General features: G+C 36.7%; 2 protein-coding genes across 2 annotated transcripts; both read right to left on the bottom strand.

Annotated features, from left to right (window-relative positions):
* Window positions 1896–6440, bottom strand: LOC18793658 (ethylene receptor 2). Its single transcript, XM_007221900.2, has 3 exons — window positions 5733–6440; window positions 3596–5395; window positions 1896–2823 (listed from the first exon to the last, which is right to left on the bottom strand). The coding sequence occupies exons 2-3, from the start codon at window positions 5342–5344 to the stop codon at window positions 2278–2280; spliced, it is 2295 nt and encodes a 764-aa protein (XP_007221962.1). The 5' UTR covers window positions 5345–5395; window positions 5733–6440; the 3' UTR covers window positions 1896–2277.
* LOC18792505 (transcriptional regulator SUPERMAN) lies at window positions 14972–15734 on the bottom strand. Its single transcript, XM_007227254.2, has one exon. It carries the CDS (start codon window positions 15726–15728, stop codon window positions 15147–15149), a length of 582 nt encoding a protein of 193 aa, XP_007227316.1. The 5' UTR covers window positions 15729–15734; the 3' UTR covers window positions 14972–15146.

The following is a 17759-nucleotide window of genomic DNA, read 5'->3' as shown; positions in this document are numbered from 1 at the left end:
TTCAAGTGCTTCATGAAAATTATTATGAAGAAAGTAAGGGAAGTATTAGTAAATGTGGGATTGGATTGGATTGGATTAAAGTGCGTTAGGTCAATATTAAAGATAATTGTCCGGTGTTGATTTGTACGAACTTTGTTGAGAGAGATTTCAGATACATTAATTGAGACTTGTCCGACTCGTGACAAAGTTAAGTGCATGCATGGTAGGTTATATGGGTTGAATACATCATTGAGAGTAAGATGGCTACGCCTTATGAAGTTGATAGGCAGAAAGAAAGACTCAATTCCACTTTCCAAGAAATGTATATTTGAAGTTGATAGGCAGAAAGAAAAGGATGGCAAAACCAAAGAATTTTTGTGAAGGGATATTAACGTCAACTATGTGGAATATAATCATTGACGAGAAGAAATGGCTGTCAACGTAGAATACCCGGGGATGTCTAAGAAAGTAAATGGTCTTAATGAGATGCATATTTAACTGAAAGAATGGAGCTTTTCTCTACGTGAGAGGAGGCGTAAACGTGGTAAAGGGGGGTGACGGTGCAGAGCCGTGAGAGAGAGAGAGAGAGAGAGAGAGAGAGAGAGAGAGGCATGAGTTTTGATTATTTTGTTAGGGTTTTATAATTACCTTATGTCTAGTGTGATGTTATCTTGAGAGAATTTCCATGGAAGATGTCAAATGCAAAATGTTAAATTTGAATTTGATGGCTTATGTGACAATTTGACACTTTGGAAAAAATGAACTCCACCCGAAATGCCAAATATCATATTATTTTATTATATTTTAAAAAGTAAATAGGCCCGTAATGAGGTTCATGACTAAAATAATATTAAAATAACATTTGACATCAAGTTTTTTAATATATTGTTTTTGACATATCTCTTCTGGCCTTCAAATTTATGTAGAATTTGACTATTCGGTTTGAGCAACTTTAACTTTCAATTTTTTTTTCACCAATTTTTATCATATCATGTCCATCTTAGAGATCCTCTTATGGAGATATTTCCCTTCATTAAATCAAATTAATAAGCCAATTAAATGTGGCACAATCAAGATGACCTAGAAAATATTTAATCTTCCACGTGGCATCACCTAAGTGGTTGCGGGAAAATATGTGTTTCCACAAAACCCAATTGCCAAATTTATTCCACACTAAAATAATATCAAAGCCAACTTGTTGGGTGGGGTATATCTGGAGGAAGATAAGAGAAAGGGGTCCACTTTGACATGATCGATATTTAAACATAAAGAGTCCATGTACGTACTTGGTTCATGCATGGCTAGCTTTTTCCTTGGAAATAAATAGGTATCCAACAGAGAAAGTCTGCAAAGCTCAACTTGACCCATACTCTTCCATTTACTTTCTGGCCTCAAAATATCCTATTCCATTTCCAGCATGAAAGAAAACCATTTTAAATAAAAATAATCCCAGCTTTTCACTTTTTCAGATCTCTACAGCTTAAACAAAGGAAACACTGCATCCTCTCTCACTCTGAGCAACTACTTGTTAACTAATATACTCAACTGTCCAATTACCTGTGCCTCGCTGGATAACCATTTCTTTTTTCTTTTTCTTTTTCTTTTTTCTTTATCTGACCACCTTGAATTATTAATCATGTTTACAATAACGTCTACATAATAATAACGTCCGAACGTTCAGACAATGAACTAACATTAGTTTAGCTTAGCGCTGACGATAATTCATGGCAGACAATGTCCTTTTATATTTCGAAGTGATTACACATTGTCATGTAAAATATCCATAAAGTAAGAGTACCGCATTTTCTTTTGTCCAAAGAATTAATGAGCATTTATATTGGTTATGATTTCTTTTTCAGGACTTGAACAAGTATAATAAAACTATTTTCAAGTGTTGCCAATTAAAGAAAAAACAGTTTTCTGAAATCAAATACTACAGTTTATATTAATTGTGATGTCTTTTTTCATTACTTCAAGTTCAACCAACTGCTTCACCTACAAATAAATAACTGCTAATTTTGATAGTCAAGTAGTAACTCAACTCTACTCAATTTCTGCAGATATTTCTTATTGCTCTACAGTATATGATTTTCCAACAAACTTTCCTTCGGAATTTTTGTGTTCTTTTAATATAGAAGGATGTCTTGAAGACAGTTTCCATTACCTGTGATCAAATCTGAAACTATCTATGTAACTATAACAAGCTCAACCGCACAAGAGAGAAAAAGGAGCTGCTAATCTTGTAAACCCGTCTGACTGAGAATGTTGTGGAGCTTGCTACTTGAAGCAAATTAAAGCTTATGTCATCCCGTTGTTTGCCTGCTGCAAGACACATCGTAGCTCATTGGCAATCCCTTGCAACAACACTGGTTTTCGGATAACTCCATTGATGCCACTCTGCTTACATCGATCCCACACATCTTCATCAGCACTAGCGGTTATGCCAATAATCAATGGCCACGTTCGGCTTCGAAATTTTCTAATTCTCAATGCAACTTCAAAACCATCCAACTCAGGCATGTGAAGATCCAGAAAAACAATTTGGATAGAGGTTCCAGCGGGACCAATAGTAGAAAGGCATTCTAATCCAGATGAAACAGAAGTTACAATGCAGCCTAGCTTCTCAAGCAGTCTCCGCGTCACAGCCCTGTTTACATCATCATCATCAGTTAATAAAACCTGCAAGCCCCTGAAAATAGAATTCGAATGTGGGTGCTCTGATGATTCTCCAGGTTCAGAGATGGCTATTGCAACGGATGGTCGAAGTTGAAACCGAAGAACGAGTGCCATGCTTTGAGCAAATCCTTGAGGGTTGGGGACTGCCCATATATTTCCTTGCATCAACTGCCAATAAAAACTTATTTAGAAATACTTAAGTTAAAAGTGAAAATATCTAACACGCGACTGACAACTAAGGAACACCAAGCAATAGCCCTTCCTCCCATGAAATGTAAAACTAGCAGATATATATAAAGGTCTTGAAAATCTGAACGAAACAATCTATCTCAAAATAACTTAATCATGTATTAATGCCAGTAAAGTAGTGACAATTTGAGCGAAACTATCATGTTTATCTTCATAACTTGGAGACTATACTTGTATACTAAACCACTATGCTTTGAAACTAAGTTCTTCACAAAAATATTCTTAAAATGAGCTATTAATAAGATACATCAGCAAACTGATCAATGCCAACACCAACTCCTCCAAGCTAGAGACATGCATATAAAAAACCATCGGGTATTCAATCAAGCACGTAAACTAGATATATTTCAACAACCAGATATGGCAGTGGGAATTTTTTTATTTTTTTCCTTCTATCCAACCTTACCTATCAAAGGGTGAGGTCACTATACATTCTACTGTGATAAAAATAAAGTTAACACCTTTGGTTATCAAGAAACAGAATACTGTTATATCCTGAGAGAAACTAGTGCAAAAACTTTCCTCATGCAAATTCTAGCTTCATAAACATCTTTCTGCTTTTTAAGTTTCCTAACATAAAAAGGATGCAGAGTCTAACTCTAAAACTTTTAATGTGCATTCCTTCATTAGTCAAAAGAATCTAACATATGTCCACACACACACACACAAAGACAAAGTTCATCACCCTCACCTGCACTAGCTTTTTGCAAATGGTGAAGCTCAAGCCCTCATCTATTCCCTCACTGACGTATCTCCTACCAACAAGCTGCACCGCTGGAATAGTGCCCTCTGACAGAGAACCACTATGGGTCATCGCAATCTCAAATCTAATATATACATCGCCATCAGACGAGTTATGTCTCCAGGCTGCCCACCTTTGATCATTCCTTCCCTGACTTCCATTATCCGAAGCAACCCGAAATACAACCAACCCTCCCCCCTTATATCCATTTAACAGGCTTCCCACCATATGCAAAATCACCTGAAACACCCTTCTTTCATCCCCCATGACATGATCAGGTAAAGACTTCTCCACATCAATTGCAAATCCAAAGCCCTTGTACACACACAAGCATTTGGCAAGGCAAGCTGCTTCCTTTATCAATGCATGTAACCGAAAAGATCTCATCTCCAATGGAAATCTTCCACTATCCTTTGCAGAATTATCCATCACATCATTTATCAAGGTTGATAGGACATTGCTCGTCCTCACCATTGCATCAATAATAACTCGTTGATCATTATTCAAATTCTCATCCTGCATCATTGAAAGCAATCCCAAAATTGAGTGCATTGGCCTCCTCATCCCATCACTCATTACCTTTTGGAATGAGTTTCTTGCGTGGCTTGCCATCATAGCATTCATCTTTGCCTGTTGCAGGGCTCGATTTTGCTCGGCCAACTTCTCCCTCATGAGTTGTGACTCTTCAAGGACTGCAGCATGGGATAAAGCGACGGCCACTTGATCAGCAACTACCTTAATTATCTCAAGGTCCTGGCTGCTCCAAGATCTAGGATGTCCACCAGGGAGGACCAAAACCAATATCGCATAACAAGTCTGGATCAACTCTGGAGTTCCTCCTTTGAAATTGGAGACCCGAAGCATTGGCATCCGAATTGCAGCTACTGGTCCTGGCTCACCTGAGTCACCACTGGCATGAACAAGTGGTGAGTCAGGCCTGAGGATGTTCACCCCATCACTCGCCTTGATATGTACAACATCTGAATCATTTATCGGAATAGAAAAGTTGTACATATGAGAATAATTCCTCCCCTTCAACTCATGTATCAGGATCATCTCTGTTTTATTTTCATTAGGCATCCAAACTGCACAGTACTGCAAACCCAATGTCTCAGATAGCTCAAAAAGTGTTGTTGAAAGAATTGTATGCCTATCAAGCGACTTGCGAATCTCTTGGGTAAGCATCCGAACATGCATTCCAGCTTCTTTCTGTCTCATTATAATTCCAACCTCTCTCCCAAGATCCCGAGTCTTCTTCTTCAACATAAACTCCCTCACTTTCACTTTGAGAAGCAAAGGGATGAGAGTGATGAGTGTTATAGCAGTGGCACAAGAGACCAGAGCAGTAAGAATTTTGAAAACTGTGAGAGCCAGCATAAGCTGGAACGGGTGAGGGCCATAAGTCCAGCCATTGAGTAAATGTGTCAATCCACATAGCACAATGAAGGCAATGAACTCAAAAAGGACCCATTTGAAAGGCACATTTGAGCAGCTGACAAAGTAAAGCAGCTCAATGGGGATGGAAAAGTAGGCCACGGCAATTAAGAAATCGCTCACTCGCTGACATTCTAGTATGCTCTCAATGCTCCACAAGCTGTTATCATCGTCACAATTGCACCGCGGAAATCCGTTATCAGACGCGGAAACACAAACGAGGAGCAACAAAATTGATAGCCCAGATGCTAATGCTTTTAACATTGCATCCAAACAACTGCTTCTTCAATCCAGAAAACCTCTAATTTCCATTTCCTGTAAACACAATAAAAGAGCACAAACAAAAGCCCCCCCCATTAACAACTAGAAGGAATTTTATACAAACAAACGTGAGATCTAACACACAAAAAACTAAATCCTGTCTAAATTTTATGCTACGAATTGATGAATGGCACAGTGATTAAGAACACATAATTTTCCTCAATTAGAAGACAATAACCCAGATACAAAGAATGTTATGCCAGAACAGAAACCCATGAAAAGGAAAGAAAATAAACTCAGAAGCAAAGAAACCGTTTTTATAAATATAAGCCCACCAAACCAAACCAAAAAATAAAAATAAAGATAAATGCGGGCCAAGTAGAAAACGTACCTGTATCGCCAAGCGTTGCCAAAACCCAGATTCCAATTGAACCACCTACAGATCTTAGCCTTATAGCACATGCAGGAGACTCAAAGCACCTCCCCAGCCTTCAGCAACGACGCAATCTCATAAAAAGACAAACACACAGAACCACCAAAATTTCCCGCTGCCCATTTATAGTAATAACAAGCAGCTAGCAGCAGCTACAAGCCTCCTCCCCATCGGAGAAAAAAACCCAGTGACAAATCCCAATAAAAATTGCAAACCCAAGAAGAAGAAAGATTTTATTTTTTGCAAGTGAAAAAGTTTTAAAAAACCATTAAACCCAGTTTTCTGAAACACTAAACCGGCCACCTCGCGCCGTGTAAACCGCTGGTGGGCACTAAAAACTTGAGCTTGAGAGTTGAGAAGGCGGTGTGTGATTCGGTGGAAAGCACAAAACCAAAAACCAGGTTGCCTCTCTCTCTCTCTCTCTCTACGTCTCTCTCTTGTTTTCCCAGTCTTCAGCTCCCTTTATAGCAACAAAGAAAAGAAAAATTTAAAAACAAAAACCCATAAATCTCTTCCTCTCTTTTCTTTATGTGTTTTCAAATTTGGACCAAAATAAAATGAAAAAGGAAGGATTTTTTTAGAGAGAGAGAGAGAGAGGGAATATTGTTTGCGCTTTGCGCCGTTGTTTCGTAGGAAGAGCAGGAAAAAAATATTAAAGAAAAAAGAAAGAGAAGGAAAGAGGTGGGGCCCACCCTTGTTACATGAAGAGAACTTGGACGCTCTTTGGCACAAAACGTCATCGTCACACCCAAAAACGTTTGTATTTTTTTTTTTCATTTCTATCTCTCCAGAACAAAAACAAAGATCAACACCCAAAAACGAAAAAAGTCCACGTGGCAGTCATGGAGGCCTACCTGAACTTTACCAGCTTTCGTTACAAGCGCGTTCTATTCACACACATTTGCATTTTGCATTAATTATAGGCACTTTTATCATTAACGTCCAGTGTTGTTTTCAATTTAAGCAATATAAGAATAATCTTTAATTTCTGTCAAATTCAAGTAACTTCCGTTATTGTTGAGGGGCATTTCGGTCCAAAAATAAGAAAGACGAAAAAAGACGCACCTAAAAAAAAAAAGGAAAGAGAAGCCCTCAGCGCAGCGACACCACCCACCCCCACCAGCCCACACGCCAACCTACACACTCGGCCGCATCTCCCCAACCCAGTAGAAGTCCACCACTTCAATGTGGCTAGGACTACAGATTTTCCAAGTCTCGAGTCCGCATGGTATCTGAATGGTTTATCTCAACGAGAGCTGATGGCCATCCAAACCATTTGTTAGATGAGTTGGGTCCATACCAAATGGTTTGCTGGAACCCTTGCAGAAACCATGGCAGCAACCACCCACTGGAGAAACCAACTGCCCATTGATAAAGTCGAAAAAATGAGGAGAGATTCAAGATCAAGGTGGTGGGGGTACTGGCTGGGGAGATTTTGGGGGTAGTGGTGTGGCTGAGCTGTGAGGTTCTCTATCTCTCCCTTCTTTTTTTCTCTTTCTTGTTGGTTGACTGAAATGGCCCTCAACAAAATAACGGAAGTTACTCTAATTTGGTAGAAATTGGAGATTGTTTTTGAATTTCTTAAATTGAAAAACAAATGGTCAAAAATGATCAAATTGAAACCACAAAGACCTTAATAATAAAAGTGGTAAATCACGGGAATCAAAAGTGACATTTTGCCTTAATTATATACCAAATTACCATATAATCTAGTATGAACCTCTACCCTCTCTCTCCTATCGCAAGTTTTAACAGATTAGGAATTCTCCTAAAGTTATTGCCTCTTTTAGAAAATGAACTGATTTGTTCACTTATCTTTTGTCCACTTACAGGCTCTTTTGATTTTTTAACACTTCAGTAAATACCATTAAAAGGGAGTGAGTGTAAGTAGACATTGCGAAAATCATAAGGGAGTGTAAGTGAACAAAAAAAGAATGGAAAAACAAGCACCCTTCTGAAAAACCATTAAATCTCTAACCACCATTTTTATGTACATTAATTCAATATGAACTATTTAGAGCCGAGTTCAGTTTCAACTCTTTTTTTCTTTTTCTTTTTATCCTTTCTAAAGTTTGTGTTTGTATTTGTATGAAAAATCTGGCTTTATGAGAATATCCTCTCTACAACTTGCTAGGAGCTCCATTTGAGACTAAGTTATTTCTTTACAAACAAATAATTCTTTTGAATAAACAAAGGAGTTTTATATTATAGGTACCTGACTTAGCACACAATAAGAGTTAGCAACTTCCAAATCCTAATTAAATAATAGGAAAACATAGAGGTCACATTCGTGCAAGGGGGGAAGAACATAATGCAATAGAAACAATCGATGTTATATTTGTTGTTATGCTACCTGCTTTGGATGTTTACCCTAAATACTATTACTTAATTATTTCAAGATGTCCAAATTTAATGAATAAAGCATTACAAAATACCAATGTTGGTTAAACAAGTGATATTGCGGGAAGGGGTATTGAACTTTGGACGTTAGGTGTAGGAGTAAATGTTTTTAACCGCTCGAGCTACAAGTCTCTTGCAACTAAAATGTTTATTATAGTTCGATTTTAGAACTAGTATATTTTTATGACATCAATATTTATTTTAAAAAGTGAGTATGAAAAAAAAAATCAAAATTAACCCCTAAAATTACTTTTTAACTCCCATATAAGAAATATGATTAGTAAAATTAAATATATACATATTTAGTAACTCAAGTGGTTAAGAGTATTTACTCCCGCATCCTAGGTTCTAGGTTAGATTCATCCCTCCCCAATATCCCTTGTATAAATAAATAAATAAATAAATATATATATGTATGCATATTTACAATGAGACTTATTATACCCAAAAATCATCCACCTCTAGATGTACCATACCATCTCATATTTACACCATAGCCTTAAATAAGCTATACCAAACATTACATGAAAACACCACACAATAGTTGGAAAAACCAAACAAGACTCGGATCTCATGATAGCGCGAGGATATTACTCATTTATATCACTTTGCTCATGTCATAAAATGATAAAATAGGGTGAGTTTCATATGCTTCATATAGGTATAAGAAAATTATTCATTATAACCAAGATTCTGACAAAACATACATCTAAAACGCAAAAATACATATCATATACATTCAAGTCAAAACATTCACATTTTCAAAGAACAAGATTTGAAGAACTTGTGTAGTACTACTAGTAATTAAAACCACTAAAGAGTACCTAATATACAAAGTGAAGCTATTTTTTATTGGAAGATAAAAGGTTCATCACATTCATTTTCTTAGTTAGCCCAACATTGTATTTATGAGCTCTAATTATCGATTTCGGCAACCACCTCAAATTATGATAATCGAATACACCTCATAAAAATGGACCCTAATCAAGTTTGGGGTCTTTCACCCTAGGAAGACACAATCCCTACTTACTTAATTCCGTGGACCTAACCTATTCAGAACTCATTTAATCTCATTAATGGTATTTCAAAAACTATATCTCTAAAGACCGAATTTGTGCTACTAAACCTATGCGGGCGGCCATGAAATCAAGTCGGTTTTACTGAGGATGGAATTGGAGTTTTCATCATAAGCTCATGTCATTTTCATCATAAGCTCTTGCAACGAAGGAGGTCCTGAATTGGAGTTTTGTAATAAAGTATATTTCAAAAGGGGAAAATGTGTTTGGTGTTCCCATTGTTTATCCAAAACACAAACAAAGAAATAACAACACAGAGTCACAGACCAAGCAGGCAGGCAGCTGTAAAGTAAGGTGGTTCTCTTCTTTGGGAGGAGCAAGAAGAAAGGAGAAATAAATTGAACCATCCATAAATTTGGACAACGTTTGAAACGTGAGGCACATGCTGATTGCTGATGATGAAAGACTCGCACACTTGACGCGCCAACTTGGGATTGCAAATTGCAGTCGCGGGAATCGCAAAGCAAATGAGATACATATGGTGGTTGTAACTTGTACAGCCCGGCCGTGAACTCCGTCCATTTGGGTAGAGAGAGAAAAAGAATGAGGACGCACGAGGAGAGTGATTGCGCCATCTAGATCCTTTTTTTCTATATTTGGAAAAGAAGAATACATATTATATATCACTCTTTCCACTCCATTTTGCGTTGAATTACGTGTAACTTATTAATTTGTTAATTAAGACGTATTTAACAGAGTGTTTATGCATTTAATTAAGCACCCCAATCTCTCTACCATTAGGCATTAATTAATTGGTGGGATATCACAATTCACATGCCACACTTTGGGCGGGTTTCTGAGTTCCCATAGAGCCTTTCTTTTCTTTGGTTGGACCTATAGCTACTTTGTTTTGTGTTGAATATGTAGCTTAGCCTTTTTGTCTTTAACTAGTTTGCCCGCCTATATGTGTTGCACGCTTTTGATTCAAGATTAATGATTTACATAATCTTTAAATTCTTATTTCTTTTATTAAAAAATATAAAACAACTAAAGTAAACAATGGCGGAGCTAGAGTCTATATTAATAGCTGCAAAAGATACGAAAATACATCCAAATTTTAAGTTTTATATATATAAAAACTTTAATGGAGTTCATGAGAATTGGAGGAAGCCACAAGCACCTCTCGCCTGTGTGTGGCTCTACCCTTGACGGCAAAAGTCGAATTATGACATATATACGTGTGGGATTGGTAAGTATTTTAAATATATGTTCGGTTAGTTGGTCATGACAATGTGTCCACTCATTTGTACTCAAATTCAATTCCCCTTTCCGTATATTAGATTAGTTGAAAATATTACTTTATAAAAATAAAAATAAAACTCATTCAGTCTTAATAAGTCATATGTTAGAAAGAAAGAAAAATGAAGAGCTATGATTTAGAACTATGTATAGAATAGATGCATGCTTTTGGGAAAAATATTAGTCGAGTCGAGTGGTACACTGCACTGGGATGGGGAATAAAAGTTGGACCATAACATGAATGGAAGAATTTGACGCCTTGTCTAATCATATAAGGAAAGGGATTTGCCCCTACCAAGAAATTATAAAGCAGAAACCAAACCACCATTGTATTTGTAAATTGTATGAGAATAGTGACCGGTAAATTTCTAAGTTTGGAGATTGACAATGATTTGAATGTTGCGTGAACCACACAAAGTAATAATTAGTTGTCCCCATTGTATTATATTCCCGGCCTATCTTATAATAACTGATGTAATAGAGAATTTAAAACAGCGTTACATATTGCAGTACATGAAACTTTTGGAGTTTCAATGATTTTCATTGTTGATGCTGGATTGGTATTCACTAATCATGTAATCTAAAGTGATAGCTGGTGCTTACCTGCTCAAACCAAATATTATTACCCCAAAACTGATATGATTGAGAGAGAGAATTAATGGACACATGGTTTCGTTCCATACATCTTTCCATTTTGGAGTATCATTTTCTCACCGGACAGGACTACTCTCTGTAAGTTATCTGTCTCTTTCAATGCACTAGGGACTTCAAATCCACCCTCCCATTGTTTTTGACTTGCCTCATGGATGGATTCGGTTTTCAATTAAACCACGGTTTAAACCCAACCATCATTATGAACTTTGATGAATCCAATAGGCTTTGTGTTCCCCCCCACCATGTCTGCTTATGAGAAGTCAGCTGGAAAATGAATGCACAAGATAAATATTAAATTACCAGTTTTTCTCTTTACGTCTTTCATAAGTAATTTCGAGCAAAGGGATAGAGAGAAACGGAATTTATATACACCTATGTTAATACGTCATTCATTCAATCTATTATGCTCTTTGCAGTATTAATAGTGGCACATTCACATTCAGATGTTCAAAATTATCAGAATGACAGTTTGATCACTTGAAATGGATGTTGGCAAACCTTGGACAGTGAGTCAATGCCTCATGGCGCATTATGGCATTGCATACTTTTTTGTATCCAGCCAAAAAAAAAAAGAAAAAGAAAAAGAAAAAAAGAACTGGATCCTTGTTCATGTATTGAGATGAGAATCAGATAAAGGACAATAAGTTGTGGTATTTGAAAACTTGAGAATATAGAGAAACTTGGGAAAGCATGTATCAAAGTCATGGGGATGGCAAAATGCTTAATATTATGGGGACATAAGGCATAATTGGGTTGGGAAAGTCAAGATGGCACAAGCTCACTTTCTTTTTCTTGCATTCCCATGTGCACTTGTAGCTCGATGGTACATGTTTAAGGAAGCTGGTGCTTTTTGGTGGAGGGGTCTATGCACAATGCACATGCTCATACAACATCCCATGTGTTACACATAAAGAGCTCCATACATATCTATGGCTAGTTATTGAGTTTTTAGCAATGTTCCTTTGGTTTTAGGCTAATTCTGCACTTACTCTAAGCCTTTTTCTAATTATACATCTTCTAGTACTAGTGTTGGTTTCATCATATTTTGTTCGTCACTTTCATTTGATAACTTTCGTTGTTCTACTTAATACGTCTAATGTTTTCGGCAATGTCTTGGAGATCTTTTTTGTCAAGAGACTTATTCCATTACAAAATATAACGCGTTGAGCATCTCCATCTATTGTGAATTGATTTTTGATTAAATATTCTAATTTTATAAGGCCCTGTTTGGTGAGTTAGACTGGATCAGATATATCTAATTAAAATAGATATGAGTTCTAGCCATTATTTAGTGGGCTTAAATGTGTTCTCCTACAGAGAGCGAGCACAACTCTTCTCTCTTCTCTTGCCAAGAGCGAGCATGCCTCTTCTTTGGTTTGCCGTCTTCTCTCTTCTCTCTCTTCCCCTGTTTCTCAGTCTTTGTATTTTTGGTGCTTTGGGACTATTAGTCTGATGATTGTATAGCTCACATAAAAGAAAAGAAATGCAACTTTATGTTTTATTGACGTATTGTCCTGACCTGAATGTGACAGAAACTTCAATCTAGGCTCATTGAAAGTTCATCCTTTTAATTTACTCGATCTTTTTTTCGCACAAGGCAAGGGGGGAGCCATTGAAGAAGTCAAGTTGGCTCAAATGAGGACCTGATTACAGTGCTGCAGACAGACCCATCCTCTCATGATGTTGAATTATGGAAAGAGTCAAGCTGGGACATTCTTGTTCTTGTTTTGTTTGTATAAGGTATAAACCTAAATAAATTGGTTGGGCCAATCCTTAAAACATACATTAGAGTATATGGTATATGGTTGGGCCACAGTAGGCCAATGCTTAAATCATAAAACTTGGCCATGGTATGGTATTGATTTGAGCCCAACAAAAGTTTTAGTTTCAATTCGGCCTTTTGAGAAAATGCAGCAAATCACTGAGTCTATAACATTAATTCATAAACACCATCTTTAACAGCAGACTTTTCCCATTACATACCTAATATGTGACCGATTGAGTAGGGTTAGGACTGAAAATGTTGATTTATGCCCGCCGGACCGGGGTGTTCTTCCTCTAAACTATGTGTTAGACGTGATACATATAATTAGACTTGTCGATATGCAACGGGAGCATTTTGGCATATTGTATCTTAATATATATGTTATAGGGGCATACAAATTTATTAGGCTGGCAAATAAAAAGAAACTATATATATATATATATATTATATGTCATCTATAATTGTGAGCTCAATTAGGGTTCTTTGAGAATGAAGACAAAGTATTGGTTGTGGTTTCTTTAACCTGTGTGCTTCTAATGACGTATTTTTTTAAATTAGCAATAGGCCCCAAATGATGTATATATTTGGAAAGTGCCCTAACTCTCTACAGCCTGCTTTCTTGATTTTACTAATATGTACCAAACACATACACATGTCCCTTCCTCTTAGAGTCGCATACACAGAGTGAGACATTAATAAGATAGATTGGAACATAAAGTGTGATTTCGACACATGAAAGTGAAGCTTAATTATTATAGTTCATCATGCATGCAAATTGTGATTTACCATTCTTTTTTAGTGTAGCTATTATCTGCTACATCCTCATGAGAGTGATAAAATTATAATTAGCTACGAACTCTACTAGTGCAAGTAATGATAGCCTCTCTCTCTCTCTCTCTCTCTCTCTCTCTCTCTCTCTCTCTCTCTTGCTTGTATATGTCAAAAATAGAAAGTTGGCAATGAAGAAGCAGAGACAAAAAGATGATTAAAAGGTTAACAACAACAAAAATGTTAGAGTAGAGCACTAGCTACTTAATTTTATATGCTTAGTATAAAATGTAATTATGTTATAGTATATACTTTATAGCACACAACCTTTCTTCGAAACAGGCACCGAGCTATTCATAGGCGCCTGAAGTGGCCTTGGCCCCTCCATCTTCTCACCCCCTTTTACTATTAGAGAGTACAGTAATTAATAGTTATAGATTAATTGCAGAAAAAAATTCATAGTTTAAAGCTTGTGGCCCCAAAACATCAAACTCTACCTCCGCCATTGCTTGGAAGGAAGAATATTAATGAAGCTTGTTGAGAGCTAGGATGAATTGGAGGCACATGCATGCTATAGCTAGGTATTGTCCGTAAAAGAGTTTACAGAAAATGAATGAGGGAGATATGTATACCACAGTACGGTACAGAAATTAAGTAAAGGTTGATTCTTTGAGATATAGACGTTCCCCTTTTCTGGTGGCTGTAATTAAAGGTCCATAATGAGTTGTTCAATTTTAATTATGACCCTAATTCGTTGATCTTTTGTCACTACATGTAGGCTTCCCATGGACATTTCTGTAAAAGCTCACATGTAGTAGAACTCAAAGAGTCAGAGAAGGCGTTGACCTTTTCCATGTTTATTATGGGACTGTAAGAAAAGTGCAGACCTTCCTTTTAATTATGTCATCACTGCTAATATAATGCCATGAAAAACTTGCAGAAAGACATATATATTTATTGGTAATATGATGATCTGTGGCCTTATTCTTACAAGAAAAAGGAGATGTGTGTGCGTGCTACAAGATTTCTGTAAATACCAAGAATTTTGAAAGATGCATGTCATATCAAAAGGACAGCCAAGTGAAAAACTTTGTAAACTTAATCTGTAAGTGAAGAACAGAAATATATATGCATGCTATATTGTTAATAAGCTATAGATATTGCACTAATACTTCATTAATTAACAAATTAATTCGTACCGAGGAAATCGATATCTATCCTTCTTTTCTTCTCCTTAATTGTTTTGAAATGGAGACCTACATACATATATATATATATATATATATATATATATAACCAAACCTAGACAAATTAAGGAAAATACATATAAATTTTTACAGTGCACTTCTTAAATACCTTTTGTGCTTAAGAAAATAGTTCTGATGGAGTAATCTTCACTAATCTCTCTACCATGTGTTTCCTTGGTAGTAATCATATATGCCTAGGTCAATTAAAGTGTACCCTTACAAATTATCCATGCCCAAGTCGAAGCTCCAAATCCACCTCATCATTACTCCTCAGTCCCCTTCTGTACTCATCATCTTCCAAATGGTTGGGGCTGAACCGCAAGCTCAAATTTGCACCCCAGAGTTCTTGGTTCACACCCAAAGACGGATGCCTTGACCCAATTGAATCATCATGGTCATAACCATATGGGATTCTAGGGCTGGACCCAGATGGCTGAAAATACATCTGGTAATTCCTCTGATCCACAACCGGATAGTGCCCTGAACCCGCCTGGCTTGAAATTGGTGCAGTACTAAATTGTTGATGATGATATGTACTCAAAGAGGAGTATTGATCCTCATTTGAGTAGTGGTTTGAATTTAGTGATGAAGTACCTGAGACGAGTTGCTTTGCTTTGGCTCTGTCTTTCCTGTGGATATTCATGTGACCTCCCAGGGCTTGAGCGTTGGTGAAACCCCTCTTGCAAAATGTGCATTCGTAGCTTCGTTTCGCCGTAGTAGAACCCGAATCTTGATCATGATCTTTGACTTGATCCTCATCACTTGATAAACTAGTCTCTGGGCTTCTTGGTCTCCAAGATTCCATGTCGAAAACCCTTGTTATTTTCAAACCAAGATTCCTAATTTTCTTCACTCTTGGAATCACAAAGCCAAAGAATCTCTCACACACAGTTGGGACACAAGATGAACTGAGAGAAAGAGGGTTGGGTTGAGGTATTATATATGCAGGGAGGAAATTAATGGAAGTGTGATGGATGCAAACTACAAGACACATTGGCATTTGCTACATATATATATATATATATATATATATATATATTGTGGCTTTAAATTAAGGGGAACACAATTTTGGCATTTGTGGGAAGACTTTTTCATGTAGCCGGCTATGAAAATGGTTCCATTTTAATTACGTTATTTATTTAGTTTTTTGTATTCTTACCATTAAGTTCTTTCTGCCGCTAATTTTGGTTTTGTTTCCAGTTGTTATTTGTCATCATCTCTACTCTACATGTGTGAATGGGGTTTTGCTGCAGCATACTGCAATACGAGTAAGCTAGCTATATATGGCTACTACTATTAACAGCAGCTGCCGTACAACTTAATTTTTTTCCATATGCTATATCACGCCTTCAAGTAATAAGGTTTCTCTCTTATTTAATTACATCCTATATGTAGATTAAACGTCAACCCGTTTTCTTACTCTCTTGTGACTCATTGATAATTGGAAAGAGATTATGTGGTTCATTTGTCAGCTTGCTTGGTCTCCAAGACTACCTAGAGTGAGCAAATTAACCCCATCTATGGTCATTGTTGATTGAAGAAAAGGGGATCACGAAAGTCGAACTCTGATTATAAGTGTACGTAAGGGTGCCTTCACGTTAACTTGTACACTTTATCATGTTAAAGGACTCACAGAAAAAACGCAAGACGACAAACTGAGAGTGTTGATAGCACTTTTCATGTTCGATTATCCATTCAGTAAATTGAACCAAGCTAATTAAGATCCAACTAAACAACTAGCTATAGTACTCAATTAGGTATAAATTATAATTAGGAGATGATGATGATGATGAGAAGTGGGAATTGGGGGGAGCAGTTCAAAAGGAATAAATAGATAGTAACCCTAATAATTAAAAAATTGGAAAATCTCCACCACACCATTTGTCTAGTTGTGTGTGTAGTAGCAGTTATTAGCTGGTGCTTTTTTGTATCGGAGACGGCCAAATTAAAACACGTCCTGCTGCGGCATCTGATGGCATTTTACCTTTGACCATGTCTCTAAAATGATATCATCAGTGCTTACTGCTAAGACCACAGAGACGGCTACTTTCTTCCTTCTTGTTTTATAATTAACCCTCCAAGTCCAAATAATTACTCATCATCATCATCAAATTAAATGTGCAATTATAATAATTATTAATAATAATAATTGATTACATGCAAACAAATCTTGGACAAATGGAAGATTAAGAGGGCGTCAGTGACAGCAACGTGAGTGCTGTATGTTTAGTGCTTGCACTGCCAATTCAATTCTGATTAGCCATTATAAAATAAAATATGTGAAGTGGGTTTTGCAGATACGATCCAAATTATGTCTGTTTCTTCCTGGAATTGGAATTTCCAATCAATGTATGGTAGGTTCAAAAACTTGGCTTCAATATCATGCCTCAACCAACGATTTTGAGTTAAATTTCACTTTTGGTCCCTATAATGTGTTTGAATTTTCATTTTAATCCTTGTACATTCAATTTTTGTTATCTTTTTGGCAATTTAAGAACACGTTCATATTTTCGCCCAATCGCTCAACATAAGTGGCACATGCTTATTGTGTGTGCCTCTACTCTGTCTTGCGTTTTTTGCTTGGTCCCGGGAATTCTGCCTATGGTTGGAAGACCTACCCGTAGATTAAATGCTAGTTGGTTACTGAGTTTGAGACTTGATGTGATTCAAAACAAAAGGAGACAAATTTGTACGTGAGATTTGTTGAAAATGATGGGGGTGAGGAAAGAGAGAAAGGGACACACAACGCAAAAGAAACGGAAAATTAGAGTTGGGCCAGTCATAGAAGGGGGCCAAAATATTTGGGCCTCTATGTAAATAATCCAATGAATTCTTG

This window comes from Prunus persica, chromosome G1 (genome assembly GCF_000346465.2).
Source record: "Prunus persica cultivar Lovell chromosome G1, Prunus_persica_NCBIv2, whole genome shotgun sequence".
Classification (NCBI taxonomy): Eukaryota; Viridiplantae; Streptophyta; class Magnoliopsida; order Rosales; family Rosaceae; genus Prunus; species Prunus persica.
This window is presented reverse-complemented; position numbering and strand designations above follow the sequence as displayed.

Coding starts and splice junctions, on each gene's coding strand:
- LOC18792505 (XM_007227254.2), bottom strand. CDS start 15,728: ATGGAATCTTGGAGACCAAGAAGCCCAGAGACTAGTTTATCAAGTGAT.
- LOC18793658 (XM_007221900.2), bottom strand. CDS start 5,344: ATGTTAAAAGCATTAGCATCTGGGCTATCAATTTTGTTGCTCCTCGTT. Junction 2,824..3,595: donor TTTGCAAAAAGCTAGTGCAG/GTGAGGGTGATG, acceptor TTTTATTGGCAG/TTGATGCAAGGAAATATATG.